Source organism: Aegilops tauschii, chromosome 7 (assembly GCF_002575655.3).
Source record: "Aegilops tauschii subsp. strangulata cultivar AL8/78 chromosome 7, Aet v6.0, whole genome shotgun sequence".
Classification (NCBI taxonomy): domain Eukaryota; kingdom Viridiplantae; phylum Streptophyta; class Magnoliopsida; order Poales; family Poaceae; genus Aegilops; species Aegilops tauschii.
In genome coordinates, this window is record NC_053041.3 from 184,368,005 (window position 1) to 184,391,059 (window position 23,055).

At 50.6% G+C, this 23,055-nt stretch overlaps 1 protein-coding gene across 1 annotated transcript; it reads right to left on the reverse strand.

The window, feature by feature from the left end:
• Nucleotides 1-20,613: 20,613 nt before the first annotated feature.
• On the reverse strand, nt 20,614-21,897 carry LOC109763707 (uncharacterized). Its single transcript, XM_073505823.1, has one exon. The coding sequence runs from the start codon at nt 21,679-21,681 to the stop codon at nt 20,800-20,802; it is 882 nt and encodes a 293-aa protein (XP_073361924.1). The 5' UTR covers nt 21,682-21,897; the 3' UTR covers nt 20,614-20,799.
• Nucleotides 21,898-23,055: the final 1,158 nt, after the last annotated feature.

Here is a 23,055-nt window from a genome sequence, read left to right on the forward strand (position 1 = left end):
CTCCCTTGTAACCGACTCTGTGTAACCCTAGCCCCCTCCGGTGTCTATATAAACCGGAGGGTTTAGTCCATAGGACAAGAACAATCATAATCATAGGCTAGCTTCTAGGGTTTAGCCTCTACGATCTCGTGGTAGATCAATTCTTATAATACTCATATCATCAAGATCAATCAAGCAGGAAGTAGGGTATTACCTCCATCGAGAGGGCCCGCACCTGGGTACACATTGCGTCCCCCACCTCCTGTTACCATCCGCCTTAGACGCACAGTTCGGGACCCCTACCCGAGATCCGCTGGTTTTGACACCGACACTTGCCCCTTGTCGTGCTCACCTGCCCGGCAAGGGAGGCCCTTCTCCTGATGGTATCTTGCTCTTCTAGCTGGATCCTGGTCCTCTTGATCTGCATGTTGGTCCTTCAATGATCTTGATTACTTGTACTCTGACTTGGGTTGGTGCTTAAATCTCGTTCCCGTGCCAGTGCACAGTCTGGGCAACAGACCCAGGGTTTGTTGCACCGACACCCAGCTTCTCTCTTCGACGAACTGGTGAGCCCTCACGGCACGGTCCTCCAGACAGGTCACGATCTGGGTGAAGAAACAGAGGTGGCCGGCATCGTCATCCTCGTGCGGGTGAGGGACGCTCTCCTCGCAGATGGTGTCTAGCGCCCGGTTGGCCCTGATCTTGAGGCCTAGAGCATAGAGGGACGCGCACGCTCCATCGTCTGATGGTGGCACGCTTCGTTCGTGTTCTTCTCCGCGAGAGATGTGGCGCCCTCAACCTGCTGCTGAAGCGAGGACAGGTCGACGCGCACAGAGGCCAAGTCGGCTTGAGCGGAGGCTTGAGTTTCCTTGGCGGCCCTCTCGCGCTGCTCCGACGCATCCAGCTTCGTCCTGAGGGCGGTGGTCATGCCCTCAATCTCGGCCTCCAGGAGCTCAAACTTCAGGCGTTACTCGTCGGCGAGAACTGCGCGGATCTTTGCCACCTTGTGGTCGACCTCCTGCTGGGTCCTGGCCTCCCGAGCGGCAACTTCGTCCTCAACTACGGCTACCTGACGCTCCCTCACCTCCAGCCACTCCAGCTCCAATCTGTGTTCCAAGACCTCAAGCGCCAGCGCTTCCTCGCGTTCCTGGACCTCCCTCTCATTGAAGTGAGCCTCGCCCCGTGGTGCTGCCAGGGCAGCCCTGCGCGCCTGGACCTGCCACTCGAGGATGGCGTTCGAAGCTTGAAGCTCCCGCTCTAGCTCCTCGGCCGCCTCACAACGGCAGTCGGCCACACTGGCCTCCTCCGGAGCGTGGGCCCAAGCCTCACGAGATGCAGCAAGGGATACCACGGCGCTTGCACATGCGCGCTCGTACTAAAGATGCCCAAGATTGATGGCGACCTTCAACTGATGCCACTCGCGCGCCAGGCGGAGGCCCTTCGTCTCAAGGCGGGCGTCGACATCGACGATCTCTCCTCCAAGCCGGCTCAATTCGCCCATCGCTTCCCGGAAAAGGTCGTGGCGGACGGCACAGCGCCCGCGCGCGAGCTCCAGCGCGTGGCCAAGCCCGTCCTCCGCGCTGGGGACTACCGAAGAGGCACCAGGTGGATCGCCTGTCCCCAGCAAGGAGCCGCTGGTCGGCGCTTCTCCAACTGCTCCCCGGGTCTCGGTGGAGGCGCCGGGTGGCACCGCCTCGCCGCTCGAGGATAAAGCCGACACTGGGGCTGCCCAGCCACCGGCGATGGTCAATGGAGGAGGCCTCGGCACGCCTCCCGTGTCCCAAGACTGACCGCGGGGAAGAGGCGCTGGGGGCACAGGCTCATGGCCTCCCAGTGGCACCTCCGTCTCACAGACGGGCCCCGTGGCTCGCGCAGGTGTCTGGCGCGTGGGGCTCGGGGTCGTGAGCGGACGGTGGACCTCCGGAGGCTTCGTCATCACAGTCAGAGACACCGTGAAGAGTCTGGGTCAGGAGTGAAAGCGATACGAGGAGAATCACGAAGATAAGGTACTTACTCGTCTACGACTATGTACTTCCTCTGCTTCAACGGCCGGTAGGCATCACCACTTCAGCTTGGAGGCCCTTTCCTCTTGCGGAGTGCTGCAAGGCCCAAATGAAGCAAGCCAAAGGTCGGGGCATGACCCTTGGCGATTGGGCATCTCGCTCCCACCTCTGGAGCGCTGGCCTGGGCTTCGGGGGCCGCCCTAAGAGTACCAGGCGGTGCTCGCCCTCCTGCACCCACGTTCGGGGCGCGCGCCGTGGGGTCGACAATCACGGGAGCCACGAAGACGGGATTCTCACGCGGCCCATCAAGCCCCCTGGGCGTAGCCCCCACTCGTCAAAGAGGGGCATCTGCTTCACGAAATCCTCCTTGTTCGAGCAAAGCCACACGACGCACCCGTCCTCCGGAAGCGCAGCAGGCGCTGGATCGCCCGTCGGGAGCTCGAGCACCACGCACAGCGTCTTGGAAGAAAGAGAAGGAACCTGGAGCCTTATGGGGTCCTTGGGGCCACTGAAGGTCCACATTGGGCGAGAATGCCGCTGGAGCGGGGCGATGCGCCACCGGACGAACTCCCTTACCACCATCGGCGCCGTCGCCCCAGCCTTCTTAAACTTGGCCAGCCTGGGCCAGACATGGGCGAGCCGGCGATCGACAAGCTTCGCGTGCCCCCAGCCGGAGCTGGGCACCGCCGGTACTCGCGGGAGCAGGAGTAGGGGGCTGAGCGTGCCGGCTTCCACGTAACCCACTGCTTCCAGAATCCCCTCACATCTGGGCGAAGCGTGAAGTCGATGCCTGAGCCAGCCGTTGCCGCCACGGCCTGGAAGGCCACGCACCTCGAGCGCTGGCGGGCTTCGATCAGATGGAGCGAGAAGAAATGGCGAAACAGGGCGACGGAGTGAGCAATGCCCACCATGGCCTCGCACAGGAAGGCGAAGACGGCAAGGAGGATGATGGATTGGTGGTCCAGATGCAACGCTTGGATCTGATTGAAGAAGTCAGAGAAAGGGGGATCAGGCCAGCCAAGAGAGCATGAAGATGGATGGGGATTTCGGTGGCCTCCATGTCGAATAGAGCCCGGGAGGCAGGCCAAGCCGTCGTCGCCTTCCACTCATTGGAGTCGGCGGCGAGGGCCGGCCGGACCTTGGCAAGCCTTTCCTGATTGATCACCGTCGACTGCTCAAGAGCGGGCTCCAAGGCTGGCTGGGATTCGGCCGGAGTGTAGGCCTTTCCCCTCTTCTTCGACCGCGGGGACATGGCGGCAAGAGGGGGTCAGCACCAGCGTCGAATCAGGGAGAAGAACCGTGGGTTCGCAGGAAAGAGGACGAACCAAGGGCGAGCATGTCGAGCAATGATGGCAAGGCTGCATTAGCAGCTGGTGGCCGCCAAGCCTGGCAGTTATCGACGCAGCGTGGAGAAGTGGGGATGCCCACGTCCGTCAAGAGCCACATGTCGACCAAGGCCGCAGGCGGTTGGGGGCCCGCAGCGCCTCGCCCTTGCCTTGGCTTCGCCTCGAAGCCAAATACAAGCGCGCCTTGGGCCCGGGGGCTACTTTCGGTGTTCTGGGACCCAGGGTACCCAGACTTGCCTGCCTGCGGCCCATGATGTGGCCCCATCGACGACCTGGTACGACCTAGCTTCAGCGTCGACACCTCAAGACCCTCGCGAGGGGCCAAGCCTCGCAAGGCGAAAGACACCAAGACCTCAGAAGGAGTGGCCTCCTCAGGCTGGCTCGTGAGGAGCGGAGATTTCTATGCAAGCCTCACCTCGCCAGGTTCGGATGACGTGAGCCATGAAGACCAAGGCCAGGTGGGCGCCAGTGGGCCCAGTGCAGCAGTTTCCCCTTTGGTGCTAAAGAAGCAAGCGCAGACGCGGAGTCCCGCGGAATCAGTCAATGGTTTCCATTGTCGTGCAACAAGACCAAGACCGCCAGGACGGCAGGACGGAGTTCATCGCTGAGCCCACCACGGCGTCATGACCAGAGACTTTGCAGGCAAAGACTACTTTTGTCTGGATAAGATGTACTAGTTGTCTCCCTTCAAATTTGGCCGTTGCGGGATCACTTCCCGCCTTCATTTGGGAAGAGGACCATGGCACTATAAATAGGACCTAGCCACCACCATAGAGGGGGACGGATCATTCAGATCAACCTCTTCCCACCAGCTCAATAACACACCTCCTTAGGTTGTTCTTCCACTGTACTAGTTCATCCTCAACCCCTCGAGGCCAATCCACCAAAAAGCAGGAGTAGGCTTTTACACTACAAGGTGGCCCGAACCTGGGTAAACTGCCGTGTCTTCTTTCCCCTGAGTTCATCGAGCTAGGCCATGGGATCGTCGGGTTGGCAGACCGGGGAGGTTGAGTTCTTCGCACGCACCCTAGAGTTCGAACCTCTCAAGGGTTTGCGGATCCCGAAACCCGATAGTATGCAAGGGTCCGAATCCTTTGCTAGGTTGCCCTAGACCTCCTTTTATAGGTTAAGGGGCAACCACAGTGGCAAAACAGTCTTTACCTAATGATTAGATAGCTAACAGTGCTATCATACCTAACTCTGGCAGTTAGGACAAAGTGCATTAAATGCACAGCTAGGTGTCATGCTGAGAATGCAGCCCGGCAAGCCCGCCGTACCGCTTAATCATCTTCTCCTTATCTGCTTGACACGCCTCTAGACGGGTGTCGTATGAAGGTAATCTGTCTTCGAAATGACTGCCACGTGCCTAGTGGAAGCCACTTAATCCCTTGGGGGCTCGACACCGCACTGACACTGATTTGCGTTGTGGTGCGTTGAATCGGTGGAACCTTGGCGGGGAGGTTCGCCTTTGACGAACCCGGCAAGCCTGCCGGGGAAATCTTGGACTTGTTCCTGGGGCGGCCTCGACCAGCCAGGCTCTCTTGCCCTGCAAGGGAGGCCTACCCAAGGTGGTGCTCTTCTGTCTCGTTTGTCTTGGTCTTCTTGATCCGCTCCTTGATCTTACTAAGAGTCGCTTCTCTGTCTTGGCTTTGCTTTGTATGTTGGTGTAGCTATTTGGTGCCAACACGCCTGTGTATAAGTCAGGGCAACAAACGTAAATGTTTGTTGAACTGACAAGGGGTGAAGTCCACAATCTCCCCCTCAACCCCGTCGAACAGGTTGGATGTTGCCGATCCCTACCTTGTCGTGCAACTCCTGGAACCGGACACCGCCAAGAGCCTGTTGGGGAATGTAGTAATTTCAAAAAAATTCCTACGCACACGCAAGATCATGGTGATGCATAGAAACGAGAGGGGAGAGTGTGTCCACGTACCCTCGTAGACCGAAAGCGGAAGCGTTAGCACAACGCAGTTGATGTAGCGTACGTCTTCACGATCCGACCGATCAAGTACCGAACGTACGGCACCTCCGAGTTCTGCACACGTTCAACTCGATGACGTCCCTCGAACTCTGATCCAGCCGAGCTTTGAGGGAGAGTTCCGTCAGCACGACGTTGTGGTGACGGTGATGATGTTGCTACCGACAGAGGGCTTCGCCTAAGCACCGCTACAATATTATCGAGGTCGATTATAGTGGAGGGGGGCATCGCACACGGCTAAGCAATCCAAGAGATCAATTGTTGTGTCTAGGGGTGCCCCCTCCTCCGTATATAAAGGGGGAGGAGGAGAGGGCCGGCCAAGGGGAGGAGGCGCGCCCAAGGGGGGCACTCCTACTCCAAGTAGGATTCCCGCCTCTTTCCTAGTCCAAGTAGGAGAGGGGAAGGAAGGGGAGGAGAAGAAGAAGGAAAGGGGAGGGGGGCGGCCCCTTAGTCCAATTCGGTTTGGGCTAGGGGGCCGCGCGCCCCTAGCTGGCCGCCTCTCCTCTTCCACCACTTGGGCCCATGAGGCCCAATAACCCCCCGGGAGGTTCCGGTAACCTCCCGGTTCTCCGATTTTTATCCGATAACCCCCAGAACTCATCCGGTGTCCTAAAATAAGATTCCAATATATCAACCTTAATGTCTCGACCATTTCGAGACTCCTCGTCATGTCCGTGATCACATCCGGGACTCCGAACTACCTTCGGTACATCAAAACACAAAAACTCATAATACAATCGTCATCGAACTTTAAGCGTGCGGACCCTACGGGTTCGAGAACTATGTAGACATGACCGAGACACGTCTCCGGTCAATAACCAATAGCGGAACCTGGATGCTCATATTGGCTCCTACATATTCTACGAAGATCTTTATCGGCCAAACCACATAACAACATAAGTTGTTCCCTTTGTCATCGGTATGTTACTTGCCCGAGATTCGATCGCCGGTATCTCAATACCTAGTTCAATCTCGTTACCGGCAAGTCTCTTTACTCGTTTCGTAATACATCATCCCGCAACTAACTCATTAGTTACAATGCTTGCAAGGCTTATAGTGATGTGCATTACCGAGTGGGCCCGAGATAGCTATCCGATAATCGGAGTGACAAATCCTAATCTCGAAATACGCCAACTCAACAAGTACCTTCGGAGACACCTGTAGAGCACCTTTATAATCACCCAGTTACGTTGTGACGTTTGGTAGCACACAAAGTGTTCCTCCGGTAAACAGGAGTTGCATAATCTCATAGTTATAGGAACATGTATAAGTCATGAAGAAAGCAATAGCAACATACTAAACGATCAAGTGCTAAGCTAACGGAATGGGTCAAGTCAATCACATCATTATCCTAATGATGTGATCCCGTTTATAAAATGACAACTCATGTCTATGGTTAGGAAACTTAACCATCTTTGATCAACGAGCTAGTCAAGTAGAGGCATACTAGTGACACTCTGTTTGTCTATGTATTAACACATGTATTATGTTGCCGGTTAATACAATTCTAGCATGAATAATAAACATTTATCATGAAATAAGGAAATAAATAATAACTTTGTTATTGCCTCTAGGGCATATTTTCTTCAGTCTCCCACTTGCACTAGAGTCAATAATCTAGATCACATCGCCATGTGATTTAACATCAATAGTTCACATCACCATGTGATTAACACCCATAGTTCACATCGTCATGTGACCAACACCCAAAGGGTTTACTAGAGTCAATAATCTAGTTCACATCGCTATGTGATTAACACCCAAAGAGTACTAATGTGTGATCATGTTTTGCTTGTGAGAGAAGTTTAGTCAACGGGTCTGTCACATTCAGAGTCGTATGTATTTCGCAAATATTCTATGTCTTCAATACTCTGCACAGAGCTACTCTAGCTAATTGCTCCTACTTTCAATATGTATCCAGATTGAGACTTAGAGTCATCCGTATTGGAAAAAAACTTGCATCGACGTAACCCTTTACGACGAACTTTTTGCCACCTCCATAATCGAGAAACATATCCTTATCACACTAAGGATAATTTTGACCGTTGTCCAGTGATCTACTGCTAGATCACTATTGTACTCCCTTGCCAAACTCTGTGTAGGGTATAAAATAGATCTGGTATACAACATGGCATACTTTATAGAACCTATGGCTGAGGCAAAGGGAATGACTTTTCATTCTCTTTCTATCTTTTGCCGTGGTCGGGCTTTGAGCCTTACTCAATTTCACACCTTGTAACACAGGAAAGAACTCTTTCGTTGACTGTTCCATTTTGAACTACTTCAAAATCTTGTCAAGGTATGTACTCATTGAAAAAACTTATCAAGCATCTTGATCTATCTCTATGGACCTTGATGCTCAATATGTAAGCAGCTTCACTGAGGTCATTCTTTGAAAAACTCCTTTCAAATACTCCTTTATGATTTCCAGAAAATTCTACATTATTTCCGATCAGCAATATGTCATTCACATATACTTATCAGAAATGTTGTAGTGCTCCCACTCACTTTCTTGTAAATACAGGCTTCACCGAAAGTCTGTATAAAACTATATGCTTTGTTCTCACTATCAAAGCGTACATTCCAACTCCGAGATGCTTGCACCAGTCCATAAATGGATCACTGGTGTTTACACACTTTGTTAACATCTTTTGGATTGACAAAACCTTCTGGTTGCATCATATACAACTCTTCTTTAAGAAATCCATTAAGGAATGCAGTTTTGACATCTATTTGCCAAATTTCATAAAATGCGGCAATTGCTAACATGATTCAGAAATACTTTAAGCATAGATACGAGTGAGAAACTCTCATCGTATTCAACACCTTGAACTTGTCGAAAACCTTTTGCGACAATTCTAGCTTTGTAGATAGTAACACCACTATCAGCGTCCGTCTTCCTCTTGAAGATCCATTTATTCTCAATGGCTTGCCGATCATCGGGCAAGTCAACCAAAGTCCACACTTTGTTCTCATACATGGATCCCATCTCAGATTTCATGGCCTCAAGCCATTTTGCGGAATCTGGGCTCATCATCGCTTCCTCATAGTTCGTAGGTTCGTCATGGTCAAGTAACATGACCTCCAGAACAGGATTACCGCACCACTCTGGTGCGGATCTCACTCTGATTGACCTACGAGGTTCGGTAGTAACTTGGTCTCAAGTTACATGATCATCATTATTAGCTTCCTCTCTAATTGGTGTAGGAGTCAGAGGAACAGATTTCTGTGATGAACTACTTTCCAATAAGGGAGCAGGTACAGTTACCTCATCAAGTTCTACTCTCCTCCCACTCACTTCTTTCGAGAGAAACTCCTTCTCTAGAAAGGATCCATTCTTAACAACAAATGTCTTGCCTTCGGATCTGTGATAGAAGGTGTACCAAATTGTCTCCTTTGGGTATCCTATGAAGACACAATTCTCCGATTTGGGTTTGAGCTTATCAGGATGAAAACTTTTTCACATAAGCATCGCAACCCCAAACTTTAAGAAACGACAGCTTAGGTTTCTTGCTAAACCACAGTTCATACGGTGTCGTCTCAACGGATTTAGATGGTGCCCTTTTTAACGTGAATCAGTTGTCTCTAATGCATAACCCCAAAACGATAGTGGTAAATCGGTAAGAAACATCATGGATTGCACTATATCCAATAAAGTACGGTTATGACGTTCGGACACACCATTATGCTGTGGTGTTCCAGGTGGCACGAATTTGTGAAACTATTCCACATTGTTTTAATTGAAGACAAAACTCGTAGCTCAAATATTTGTCTCTGCGATCAGATCATAGAAACTTTATTTTCTTGTCACGATGATTTTCCACTTCACTCTGAAATTCTTTGAACTTTTCAAATGTTTCAGACTTATGTTTCATCAAGTAGATATACCCATATCTGCTCAAATCATCTGTGAAGGTCATAAAATAATGATACCCGCCGCGAGCCTATCGGATCGTATACATCAGTATGTATTATTTCCAACAAGTTTGTTGCTTGCTCCATTGTTCCGGAGAACGGAGTCTTAGTCATCTTGCCCATGAGGCATGGTTCGCAAGCATCAAGTGATTCATAATCAAGTGATTCCAAAAGCCCATCAGCATGGAGTTTCTTCATGTGCTTTACACCAATATGACCTAAACTGCAGTGCCACAAATAAGTTGCACTATCATTATTAACTTTGCATCTTTTGGCTTCAATATTATGAATATGTGTATCACTACGATCGAGATCCAATAAACTATTTTCATTGGGTGTATGACCATCGAAGGTTTTATTCATGTAAACAGAATAACAATTATTCTTTGATTTTAAATGAATAAACGTATTGCAATAAACATGATCAAATCATATTCATGCTTAACGCAAAAACCAAATAACATTTATTTAGGTTCAACACTAATCCGGAAAGTATAGGTAGTGTGCGATGATGATCATATCAATCTTGGAACCACTTCCAACACTCATCGTCACTTCACCCTTAACTAGTCTCTGTTCATTCTGCAACTCCCGTTTCGAGTTACTTCTCTTAGCAACTGAACCAGTATCAAATACCGAGGGGTTGCTATAAACACTAGTAAAGTACACATCAATAACATGTATATCAAATATAGCTTGTTCACTTTGCCATCCTTCTTATCCGCCAAATACTTGGGGTAGTTCCGCTTCCAGTGACCAGTCCCTTTGCAGTAGAAGCACTTAGTCTCAGGCTTAGGTCCAGACTTGGGCTTCTTCACTTGAGCAGCAACTTGCTTGCCGTTCTTCTTGAAGTTCCCCTTCTTCCCTTTGCCCTTTTTCTTGAAACTAGTGGTCTTGTCAACCATCAACACTTGATGTTTTTCTTGATTTCTACCTTCGCCGAATTTAGCATCGCGAAGAGCTTGGGAATTGTTTTCGTCATCCCTTGCATATTATAGTTCATCACGAAGTTATAGTAACTTGGTGATAGTGACTAGAGAACTTTGTCAATTACTATCTTATCTGGAAGATTAAATCCCACTTGATTCAAGCAATTGTAGTACCCAGACAATCTGAGTACATGCTCACTGGTTGAGCTATTCTCCTCCATCTTGTAGGCAAAGTACTGTCAGAGGACTCATACCCCTCGACACGGGCATGAGTATGAAATACCCATTTCAACTCTTGGAACATCTTACATGCTCCGTGGCGTTCAAAACATTTTTGAAGTCCCGGTTCTAAGCCGTAAAACATGGTGCACTAAACTATCAAGTAGTCATCATACCGAGCTTTTGTCAAAACGTTCATAATGTATGCATCTGCTCCTGCAATCGTTCTGTCACCTAGCGGTGCATCAAGGACATAATTCTTCTATGCAGCAATGAGGATAATCCTCAGATCACGGATCCAATCCGATTCATTGCTACTAACATCTTTCAACATAGTTTTTCTCTAGGAACATATCAAAATAAACATAGGGAAGCAACAACGCGAGCTATTGATCTACAACATAATTTGCAAAATACTATCAGGACTAAGTTGATGATAAATTAAAGTTCAACTAATCATATTACTTAAGAACTCCCACTTAGATAGAAATCCCTCTAATCATCTAAGTGATCACGTGATCCAAATCAACTAAACCATGTCCGATCATCACGTGAGATGGAGTAATTTTCAATGGTGAACATCACTATGTTGATCATATCTACTATATGATTCGTGCTCGACCTTTCGTCTCAGTGTTCCGAGGCCATATCTGCATATGCTAGGCTCGTCAAGTTTAACCCGAGTATTCCGCGTGTGCAAAACTGGCTTGCACCCGTTGTAGATGAACGTAGAGCTTATCACACCCGATCATCACGTGGTGTCTCGGCACGATGAACTTTGGCAACGGTGCATACTCAGGGAGAACACTTTTATCTTGAAATTTAGTGAGAGATCATCTTATAATGCTACCGTCAATCAAAGCAAAATAAGATGCACAAAAGATAAACATCACATGCAATCAATATAAGTGATATGATATGGCCATCATCATCTTGTGCTTGTGATCTCCATCTCCGAAGCACTGTCATGATCACCATCGTCACCGGCGCGACACCTTGATCTCCATCGTAGCATCGTTGTCGTCTCACCAACTATTGCTTCTACGACTATCGCTACCGCTTAGTGATAAAGTAAAGCAATTACATGGCGATTGCATTGCATACAATAAAGCGACAACCATATGGCTCCTGCCAGTTGCCGATAACTCGGTTACAAAACATGATCATCTCATCCAACAAAAATATAGCATCATGTCTTGACCATATCACATCACAACATGCCCTGCAAAAACAAGTTAGACGTCCTCTACTTTGTTGTTGCAAGTTTTACGTGGCTGCTACGGGCTGAGCAAAAACCGTTCTTACCTACGAATCAAAACCACAACGATAGTTCGTCAAGTTAGTGCTGTTATAACCTTCTCAAGGACCGGGCGTAGCCACACTCGATTCAACTAAAGTTGGAGAAACTGACACCCTCTAGTCACCTGTGTGCAAAGCACGGTGGTAAAACCAGTCTCGCGTAAGCGTACGCGTAATGTTGGTCCGGGCCGCTTCATCCAACAATACTGCCGAACCAAAGTATGACATGGTGGTAAGTAGTATGACTTGTATCGCCCACAACTCACTTGTGTTCTACTCGTGCATATAACATCTACGCATAAACCTGGCTCAGATGCCACTGTTGGGGAACGTAGTAATTTCAAAAAAATTCCTACGCACACGCAAGATCATGGTGATGCATAGCAACGAGAGGGGAGACTGTGTCCACATACCCTCGTAGACCAAAAGCGGAAGCGTTAGCACAATGTGGTTGATGTAGTCGTACTTGTTCACGATCCGACCGATCAAGTACCGAACGTATGGCACCTCCGAGTTCTGCACAAATTCAACTCGATGACGTCCCTCGAACTTCGATCCAGCCGAGCTTTGAGGGGGAGTTCCGTCAGCACGATGGTGTGGTGACGGTGATGATGTTGCTACTGACGCAGGGCTTCGCCTAAGCACCGCTACGATATTATCGAGGTGGATTATAGTGGAGGCGGGCACCGCACACGGCTAAGAGATCCAAGAGATCAATTGTTGTGACTAGGGGTGCCCCCTCCTCCGTATATAAAGGGGGGAGGAGGAGAGGGCCGGCCAAGGGGAGGAGGCACGCCCAAGGGGGGCAATCCTACTCCAAGTAGGATTCCCCCCCTTTCCTAGTCCAAGTAGGAGAGGGGAAGGAAGGGGAGGAGAAGAAGAAGGAAAGGGGGGCCCGGCCCCCTAGTCCAATTCAGTTTGGGCTAGGGGGGCCGGCCCCCTAGTCCAATTCAGTTTGGGCTAGGGGGGCCGCGCGCCCCTAGCTGGCCGCCTCTCCTCTTCCACCACTTGGGCCCATGAGGCTCAGTAACCCCTCAGGAGGTTCCGGTAACCTCCCGGTTCTCCGGTTTTTATACGATAACCCCCGGAACTCATCCGCTGTCCTAATATAACAATCCAATATATCAATCTTAACGTCTCGACCATTTCGAGACTCCTCGTCATGTCCGTGATCACATCCAGGACTCCGAACTACCTTCGGTACATCAAAACACAAAAACTCATAATACAATCGTCATCGAACTTTAAGCGTGCGGACCCTACGGGTTCGAGAACTATGTAGACATGACCGAGACACATCTCCGGTCAATAACCAATAGCGGAACCTGGATGCTCATATTGGCTCCTACATATTCTACGAAGATCTTTATCGGTCAAACCGCATAACAACATACGTTGTTCCCTTTCTCATCGGTATGTTACTTGCCCGAGATTCGATCGTCGGTATCTCAATACCTAGTTCAATCTCGTTACCGACAAGTCTCTTTAATCGTTCCGTAATACATCATCCCGCAACTAACTCATTAGTTACAATGCTTGCAAGGCTTATAGTGATGTGCATTACCGAGTGGGCCCAGAGATACCTCTCCGACAATCGGAGTGAAAAATCCTAATCTCGAAATACGCCAACTCAACAAGTACCTTCGGAGACACCTATAGAGCACCTTTATAATCACCCAGTTATGTTGTGATGTTTGGTAGCACACAAAGTGTTCCTTCGGTAAACGGGAGTTACATAACCTCATAGTTATAGGAACATGTATAAGTCATGAAGAAAGCAATAGCAACATACTAAACGATCAAGTGCTAAGCTAACGGAATGGGTCAAGTCAATCACATCATTCTCCTAATGATGTGATCCCGTTTATCAAATGACAACTCATGTCTATGGTTAGGAAACTTAACCATCTTTGATCAACGAGCTAGTCAAGTAGAGGCATACTAGTGACACTCTGTTTGTCTATGTATTCACACATGTATTATATTTCCGGTTAATACAATTCTAGCATGAATAATAAACATTTATCATGAAATAAGGAAATAAATAATAACTTTATTATTGCCTCTAGGACATTTTTCCTTCAGAGCCTTTGTCACGATGTCCGACTCCTCGGGCTTTGTGTAGCCCGTACATCCTGCGTGTGCTTTGCCACCTTTCACCATGAGCCTCACCTTGTCCTTGATGATGGTGGCGTGCTCATTCTTCTTGATCTCGGGGTCCTGTGGTCGTCCCGTAGGCTCGCCGAGAAGGTCCCCTAGGCGTCGGAACCTGTGTGGAGTACCAACGTTGTTGTTGGTGTTGAACAGGTCTGACCGCGATGTTGGCGGGGACACAAACTGCCCCGGAACCACCTCGCTCGTGGGCATCAGTGTTCCTGGAGTCGTAGCTCCTGAGGTCACACTCCCCGGGAACTCCCTTCCCAGTGTCGTCGTGTCGAATGTCATGCTAACCCAGAATTCCCTTCTTGGGGATGACTTGTCGAACATCGCACTACCCGGAATTCCCTTCCCGGGGTCGTTGTGCCAGATGTCGCACTTCCCGGGAACTCCCTTCCTAGGGTCGATTTGTCGGACGTCGCACTAACCGGAGTGGCTCCTCTAAGGGTAGCGGAATCCTTGTCTTTCTTCCCGCCGGACTTGCTTGTCGGGCTTCCCCTCATGAGTTCTGCCTCCCGCACGGACTAGATGGACCCCGAGCATGTCGGGGCTGTGGCGTGGCGGACCATAGAGCACCGTGGCTCCTACACGGTCTCGACGGTCGCCATAGTCACGGTCGAGGCCTTGTCGCCCCATGACCGTCTCTTCATCGCCCCCCCCCTAGTTGAGGCCTGTCGAAGAGTGACGTGTCACCCACACGGGCTTGCAGAACCCCGAGAACCTGGTTGTCGGGGTGTGGCCGACTTGAGTTGACGTGTGCTCCTGCACGGGCTCACTGGTCGCCAGCATCATGGTCAGGACATGGCCCACCAGATGCATCGCCGCCGTGCCTCTTGACATGGGCTTGTCGGGTCCTGAGGATGTCAGGGACGCCTTTGCCATGCTAACTTGCACGGGCTTGTTGGGTCCCGACGATGTCGGGGCCGCGATTGCCGTGCCAACTTGCACGGCCCTAACCAGTGTCACAGGGAACGTGGTTGCCGGGGTGTGGCTCCCCCACACCAGGGTCTTCGTCTCCTCCCAATCGTAGTCTCCCGAGAACACTGTTGTCAAGGAGAGCGCTACCGATGTAGGGAAGGGATTACTTGAAGAGATCCGGGCCTCCCGCATGGACTTGATGGTTGTTGGCATCGTGCTCGTCGGAGGTGCTATGCCCTCCCACACGGCTTCGATGCTTGTTGGGACCATGGTCGCCGGAGACGCTAGGCCCTCCTGCACGGTCTCGACGCAAGCCAACATCATTGCTGGCCCATCGTCCTCTTCAGCCTGGACGAGGTTCGCCGCGGCCGCGGCATCCTCGTCAGCCATCCTCTTACGGCATTCACGTGCCCAGTGGCCCTTGATGCTACAATATCGACACTTGTCCCGGTCGTCGTGGGGACACCTCGTGCGGCTCCGCCATGGGTGCGACCGCCGCCTCTGCCGGTGCCGCCTCCTCTGCTCGGGGCACCGCCACCATGTCCTTGACGCTTCCTCGCCTGCCACTTCTTCGAGAATAGGAGTTTTCCACCGCCAAAGCTCTCACGGCCATCATCAAGGTGGTCCTCGACCACCCGCAACCGGCCCGTGAGCTCCTCGATGGAGAGGTCGCTCAGGTCAAGCAAAGTCTCGATGCAGCCGCTACCTGAGCAAAGCGAGGTGGCACAACGCGGAGAAATTTCCGCATGACTTTCGCATCGTCCATGGTATCGCCGAGCACGCGGAGTTGCGACGCAAGGCCGGAGATCCGCATGGCGAAGTCGTCGACGAGCTTGCCCTCCTTGAAGGCGATGTTCTTGAAGTCCACCCGCAGCTTCTGTGTGTTCGCCTCGCGCATGCGGTTGCTGCCGAGGCGTTGGGTACAGATGGCTTCCCATGCCTCCTTGGCGCTTGCCTTCACCGCGAGCATGTCGTGCATGTCCGGCGGTGTGGTGCGCATAAGCGCCGCCACAGCTTTCATGTCCTCCTTTCTCTCGACTAGGCCATCCTCCATGGGTACCCAGAGGCTCGCCGCATGGAGGTTGCAGTCCATGATCAACGCCCACTCGTTGTAGTTCGAGCGCATGAGCATCGGGAAGGTGATGGGCACGCTACCGCTGACTATGGTCTCACGCACGATCGCCCTAACCACGACCTCACCGCGATGGCCGCGCCTAGACCGGCTGCGCCCTCGCCGCTCCTCCAAAGGCGCCGATTGGGAGCCGTCCTGTGATGCCTGCGACTGGGAACCACCCGAGTTGGTGCGCTGCTGCTTTCCTTTTGCATCGGCTATGGCTACCGTAACTTGAGGCTCTGATACGAGTTGTTGTCTCAAACGAAAACGTAGCTAGCCGATGATCAAACGAAGTAGAGGAAAGGAACTAGTTTGCAGCTAGTGCAAGCTAGTAGGACATGAGTGAAGAGCGCACACACACTGACTTGAAAATACTCACGTACTACTTCTAAGTGAGGCTGGTTGTAGTGATAATACTACTAAACTTTGATTGTTACTTCTCCTGCTTACAACCGATGGGCACATGTCCTTCTATAGGCTACAGATCGGTCCTGGTCAAGCTAAAGTAAACTCCTAGGAGACTACTAGGAAACTACTAAGAACATGCACAACCCTTGCATGACTACCACCACGTAAGTGCATAGCATTTCCCTATTGATGCACTAAGAAACTACCAGGGACATGCACAGCTACTACCATGTACTTGCATGTCCAAAAGCTACTAGGAAACTTCCAAGTAATTACCTGGAGACATGGGTGAAGCCGACAATCCTCTCCTAGCTGCGCATGACCTATAGGCCGCCGGACAATGACCACTCTCTGCTCGACTGGTGGCACGGTGCAAGGCAGGGCACCCCTCAACTGATGCGCAATGGGCTTTCATCACCGATGCTCCTGACATCTTGGATGATTTGGAAACACAGGAACGACTGCATCTTCGGTTGTGCGCGGCCATCCGTTCACACTATCGTGGGCAGGATTAAAGTGGAGGCTAGGCTTTGGGCAAGGGCCGGCGCTGACGGGCTTAGAGTTGTGCTCCCCGTCACATGGGATGATTGTAAACCACCGCCTATGAGGAATGTAACTTCAAACTCTCTTTTAAATGAAATGAAATGCAAAGATCCTTTGCCTTTCTCGAAAAAAAAATTGATTACTTCACCTGTTTTGGGCTGGCAACTTTATTATATATTCCTACAAATTTTCATGGTAACTCTATGTCCTTTTCCTTCATAGGGACATACATTATATGCCAAGTCATATGCTTTGCTGTTTTCGACAACTAGGCGCGGAGACTTGTGCCAGTACATCAAAGTCACAAGATATGTGCACGTACAACAATATTATGTCTTTCTATACCTCGATATAACTAGTGCCATTTTCTGGTAACTTGGTAAGTTTTGGGTAGGAAAACATGGCAACTTAAGTCGACATGGCAGAATACTATAAAAGCCATATTTTGGCAAGCGTTGTGCCTGCAAACTTGGTAATTTAATCATCTACCAGGCGACAACTTAAGAAAAAGTACTATGTAGTAGATCCACCCATATTTTTTGCTACTTTTATTATGACATGTTGTAATTCTACGCGGCGGAATATGGTAACTTATGCACTGGGTCTTGAGATGTTTTTCTTCTCTTGCAATGGGAAACCGGGCTCACATTTTTCTACCGGATAGATTTGTTTTCGAGGATGGTAAGTTATCACACCATCTAGATGGTAGCATATGTTCATAACAATTGGTAACTTCTCGTACATTACTGATGGCATCATCTTTTCATACTCCAGTGATTTTGGTTTCTAGATGGGGTGGGGGAGTGAAGAACTAGTCGAGGGGTTCTTGCATCTTATCTCAGGAAGGTATGGAAGTGCATGAAAAGTTGGGGTGACTTAAGGAAGAGTGTAGGACCCGTACACATGGAAAAATCTGTCATCTACCTAGACGGAGTGGATTTCTCAAATCTGGTGGCCCCACCTAAACCATGACTTGGCCTGGTGCTCGACTCGTGTACGGAAGGGGGGATGTGCACTTATGTTGGGTGCGTCACACGAGTCAAGCATTCCACATGGTCTTGGCGTACACATGATACGTCGTGCTACCAAGATAGGTAGCGTACAATCGCACTCTAGTACATTTGACAAGTTACTACCGAGCATCCGGAGTTTGTATACCAATATGTCAAGGGAACCAGGAGTGCTCTCTTTTTGGGTAAATGTTTATAACGGAGCGGCCGATCCATCCTTACATTGGTTGCTGCCCACGCCGCCCACACAATCACGTGTCCCCACTCATACCACACACACCTTATCTCCTGCTTTGGAAATTTCTCGCCCTTTTTCTCTCTCCGCCAAATAAAATGCCCCTCCTCTCTCTCTTTGTCTCTCCGACTCTCTTTGTGTGGCTCGTGACTTCTACCGGCGGCCAACCCTCAACCCATTCTCTCCCCGGAGTGTCCTTCATTCACTGCTTCTGGTGCTACAGCATCGCCCATACCAGCATGGATGCTGCAACAGTTTGCGAGTGAATCGTCACCTTCTTCGTCCCCACACTCGTCCAGGATTAGGTCCTCTCCTCTCTCTCTCTCTCTCTCTCTCCCTCTCTCTCTCTCCCCCCCCCTCTCTCTCTCTCTCTGGCGCGTGCAAGTTGCCAGCGCCAGTCGCCGTTGTCCCTATCCGTTGCAAGGCAACCTTGGCTGCCGCGTGGCCTGAGGGCATTGCTGCTAGGCCGACCAGCCACACCGTCGGCACGTGGTCACGCGAAGATCGATGCGGGTTGCACTATTGCGTATTGTGAGCGGTGATATGGGGTGGGGGAGGGAAGAACTAGTTGAAGGGTTCTTGCATATTATCTTTAGGAAGGTATGGAAGTGATCATGAAAAGTTGGGGGTGATTTAAGGGAGGGTTTAGGACCCGCATGTGGAAAAACTGCCACCTACCTAGATTGAGTGGATTTTTCAAATGTGGTGGCCCCACCTAAACCGTGACTTTGCCTCGTGTAGGGTGGATGCAAGCTCGTGCTGGGTGTGTCACATGAGTGAGATATTCCACATGGTCTTGGTGCACGCATGATACGTTGCGCTATAGGACATTTGACAAGTTACTACCGAGCATCCGAGGTTTGTATCCCATTACGTTAAGTGAACTAGGAGTGCTTTCTCTTTGGGTAAAGGTTTATAATTGAGTGGCTAATCCATCCTTACATTGGTCGATGCCCTCGCTGCTCACGCAATCATGTATCCCCACCCATACCACACACACCTTATCTCTTATGGAAATTTCTCGCCCTTTTCCTATCTCTGCCGAATAAACTGCCCCCTCTTCTCTCTCTCCCCCTCTCCGTCTCTCCGTTTCTCTCTTTGTGCGGCTTGTGACTTCTAGAAGCGGCCAACCCTCAACCCACTCTCTCCCGGAGTGTCCTTTATTCACTACTTCCGGTGCTACGCCATCGCCCTGCCCGCATACTGGCTGCTGCAACAGTTTGTGAGCGAATCATCGCCTTCTTCGTGCCCACACTCCTCGAGAGTCAGGTTCCTCTCCTCCCTACCCACCCCTCACTCTCTCTCTCTCTATCACCCCCTCTCTCTCTTTCTATCACTCTCTCTCTCTCTCTCTCTCTCTCTCTCTCTCTCTCTCTCTCTCTCTCTCTCTCTCGCGCGCGCGCGCGCTCGCACGCACATTGCCAGCGCCGATCACCACTTTCCTTGTCCATTGCAAGGAAACCTTGGCTGCTGCATGGCCCGAGGGCACTATTGTTAGGCCGACCAGCCGCACGGTCGACAGGTGGTCATGTGATGATGCGGGTTGCACTATTGTGTGTTGTGAGCGCTGATATGGTGTGCTTCAAGTGGCGGGCTAGGCTAAAAGCGGCGAATGGACGTTATACGAGGGTGACTGTCGATGTTGCAATCATCGACAATGATGATGCAACTGTGTGATGGCTATTGCGTGGAGCAGGGGACGGTCGACGACTGTTCTGGGGGAGAGGACGGTGTTGCTATGACTTGCCTTGTATGCTAACAGGCCGAGAGGTGAATGCTGTGACAACGGACGGCTGTGATGGACGAGGACGACGATACTATGAAGGCAGGCGGTGGATCGTGCGACGACAGGAGGTGTCTGTGGAGGTGATGTTGCGACCGTGGGCAATGGATACTACAAGCGGAGTGGGGGATGACGCGAGAGCCCTGGTGATGCTAAGACGGTGGGCGACGACGACAAAGTCACAGAGGTTGCGAGCCGCACAACTGTCGCTGCGAGGCACACGTTGCTGTGTTTTCCCCCTGCGTATGCACGTGCGGTTTGCTGAGAGGGAAGTTCGCGCAAGTCGATCGATCACGCCGCGCGCGACGATGCCCTTTCCACCGCTCCATGCCAGCCCGCGGCATGCGCCCCATCAGTACACCAACGTCAGACAGTTCCCTTTCCAGCTATGCATGCAAGATGTCATCGCAGGCCAAATGCTTCGAAGTACGTATGTCACGCCAAACTCATTCATGCCCACTTCTAACCGATGCACATACGTACGTACATGTGGCTGGAGAGTGAGAGATAGAGATAGATAGATGGAGAGATAGAGAGAGTATGACTTTTGTTTGAGCGTGAGAGACCGTATGACCCGTGAACATGACATATTCGTGACATTATACGGAGCTACAATATGACCCGTGAACATGACATATTCGTGACATTATACGGAGCTACAATTTGCAACGCAAAATATTGTGTACTGCATTCTACATCACAACGATACTGAGGTCGAAAACCCTTTTGGAAACAAATGCAGTTTTTCATCGGATCATCAATTGTGAGTAGCCAAAGTAAGGGAAACCAAATTAAGCAACGATAACTTCAACAACAAAGAGTACATGAATTACTAGAGGACAAGCCCGCATTAGGTAAGAAGTACACACACAAACCAGCTATAACCACAAACCATGGCCGGATCAACACGGCAAATTATTACAGTACGCAGGACGCAGAAGCTAACGCGCGCTGCCCACGCGGTTACCCAGATTGGATGGGCTTGCCCTGCGATTCTTCTGCTGCTGGCTCTGGCTCCGGCTCTCCGGTGCCCTTCCCCGGCACCGGCACGCTGTTGGACGAGCTCTCCTCGTCGGCACAGGCTCCTCCGTTGCTGCTACCTTCCCCGTATCCGTACCCGTAGTATTGCTGGGCCACGGCACGTTCTCCGCCGAACACCTGGCACTGCCCGTCGACGTTCGCCCGCACGGGCGTTATCCCGACGGCGTACCCCTGCACCGGAGCCTGGGGCGCGTAGACGCCCCGCTGCATCTGAACTTGCACCGGAGGCGGGGGAGCGTACATGGGCCACTGCACCTGATTCTGAACCTGCATCGGAGCTGGGGGCGCGTAAATTGGCCGCTGCATCTGATTCTGAACCTGCACTAGAGCCGGAGGCGCGTACATCGGACGCTGCATCTGAGCATGCAGCGGCATGGCGTGGAGCACGGGCGGGGCCGCGCGGGGAGGTGCACTTGTCACGGCGCGCCTGTCGCCTGCAGCGGCACCACCTGTTGCCGCCTCGGGGTCGCGCATGCGGTGCAGGAAGACGCTGAGGGGCACGACGTAGTCGTCAAAACCGAGGCGGTTTAGGGCCCACACGATGTCTTCGGCGTTGACGGTCTTGCGGTGCTCCATGTGGCACCGCTCGTTGGCCTCGCCGGTGACGAAACTGATGAACTCCGACACGCACTCCTGGATCGCCTCCTTGGCGTCGTCGGAGATCTTGGCGTGGGCAGGGAGCGCGCGACGCATGATGCGGATCACGTTCGCGATGGGCATCAGCCGGTCCTGCTCCCTCACCACCGGGGTCGCCTGGGTAGGCGCCGGCGCCGTTGCTCCGTTGGGGACGTCGGCGTTCTCCATGGCTAGAGCTAGCCAAGGTGCAATGCAGGTAGTCGCACTTGACTTTAGGGCTTTGCTGGTTGAGTTGTAAGTGCTGTGCTTCTGATCGACTTGTTTCAGTGTGTTAAATAGGCTGAGATAGGTATTAGGTGCTGGCTTAGCTGTCCTTTGTATTTCCGATCAAACGGACAAGTGTCCATTTAGTTGAGAGGTTCTGGCAAAGACATCACCTTTAACAGATAATGTACTCCTGTATCAGATTATTAATCAGAGGAAAACGATAAATCATGTATAAATGTGATTATAACAGTTGGTGGTGAGGGCTGTAAATGTACGTAGTTTTTTTTTTCCTTTCTTTTCTCATGACGTGTAGACAGGTCATTTTGAAACTGAAATGGTACATTAAACACAAGGCAACAAAGCTACAACATAATGACAACCAAATCAGTGGCGGCACAGGATTTTGAAGATGAATATCCAGAACAAGAAAAATGTATGAAATTACAAGAAAGGAAGAGATTGAATCCGTAATCAAATCTATAAAATTGCAAGGAAAAAATTTACAAGGAAAAAGAGACTGGATCTAAAATAAAATCTATCAAACCTAAAAAATTACTATATTTTTTAATAAAATTATAAGCAAATGAACATTCAGTAGAAGGTGTGTAGTAATGTCAATAATATATAATAAAGGTGAAAGAGAGAAGAAAAACAGATACAATACAAAGAGAAAAGTACAAGAAAAAAAGTTACAAAATATGCTGAAATAAAATGCTATTAGGAGATACTGAATTAAACCAAGACCTCTTACTTCCATGCATAATAAACAACCAACTAAGCTACTGTAATCCCTCTATTTTGAATTTGTCTTCTTATTTATATCGTGGCTACAAGACATGGTGATATAATTTTTTTTTGCGGGAAAAAGGGAGATTTCTATTACTCAAGGAGGCAAATCAGCCATAACCAAGTTTACAATGTCACGCATACTCGAGCCCAGCCATACCGCAGTAGGGGGGGGGGGGGGGGGTACTCCTGCCATACTCTGCAAGAGCGTGGCTAACTTTATTTTACGAACGACTAATAGAAGTAATAGAGATCTCCCTAGCTTCAGCATCCTTCATCCTCTTGATCTCCTCAACTAGCACGCGGTGCCTCGAGCGGTCCCTTCTTGAAGCGTTCAGCATATTCACAGCTTCCACACTATCCATCTCAATGATAATGGGCAAGGCAGACCGGTGTAGGGCCAATTCGAGCCCCTCCCTACATGCAGCCAACTCGGCTTCCAGGGCATTATCACATGTGCGAATTTCCCTACAAGCAGTGAAAATTATGCCTCCCCGGTCTGACCGCAGGACCATGCCTCCTCCAGCTGCTCCTGTTGATGGTACATAG

What these genes read in the sequence shown, in the direction of transcription:
- LOC109763707 (XM_073505823.1), bottom strand. Translation starts at nt 21,681, where the DNA reads ATGGAGAACGCCGACGTCCCCAACGGAGCAACGGCGCCGGCGCCTACC.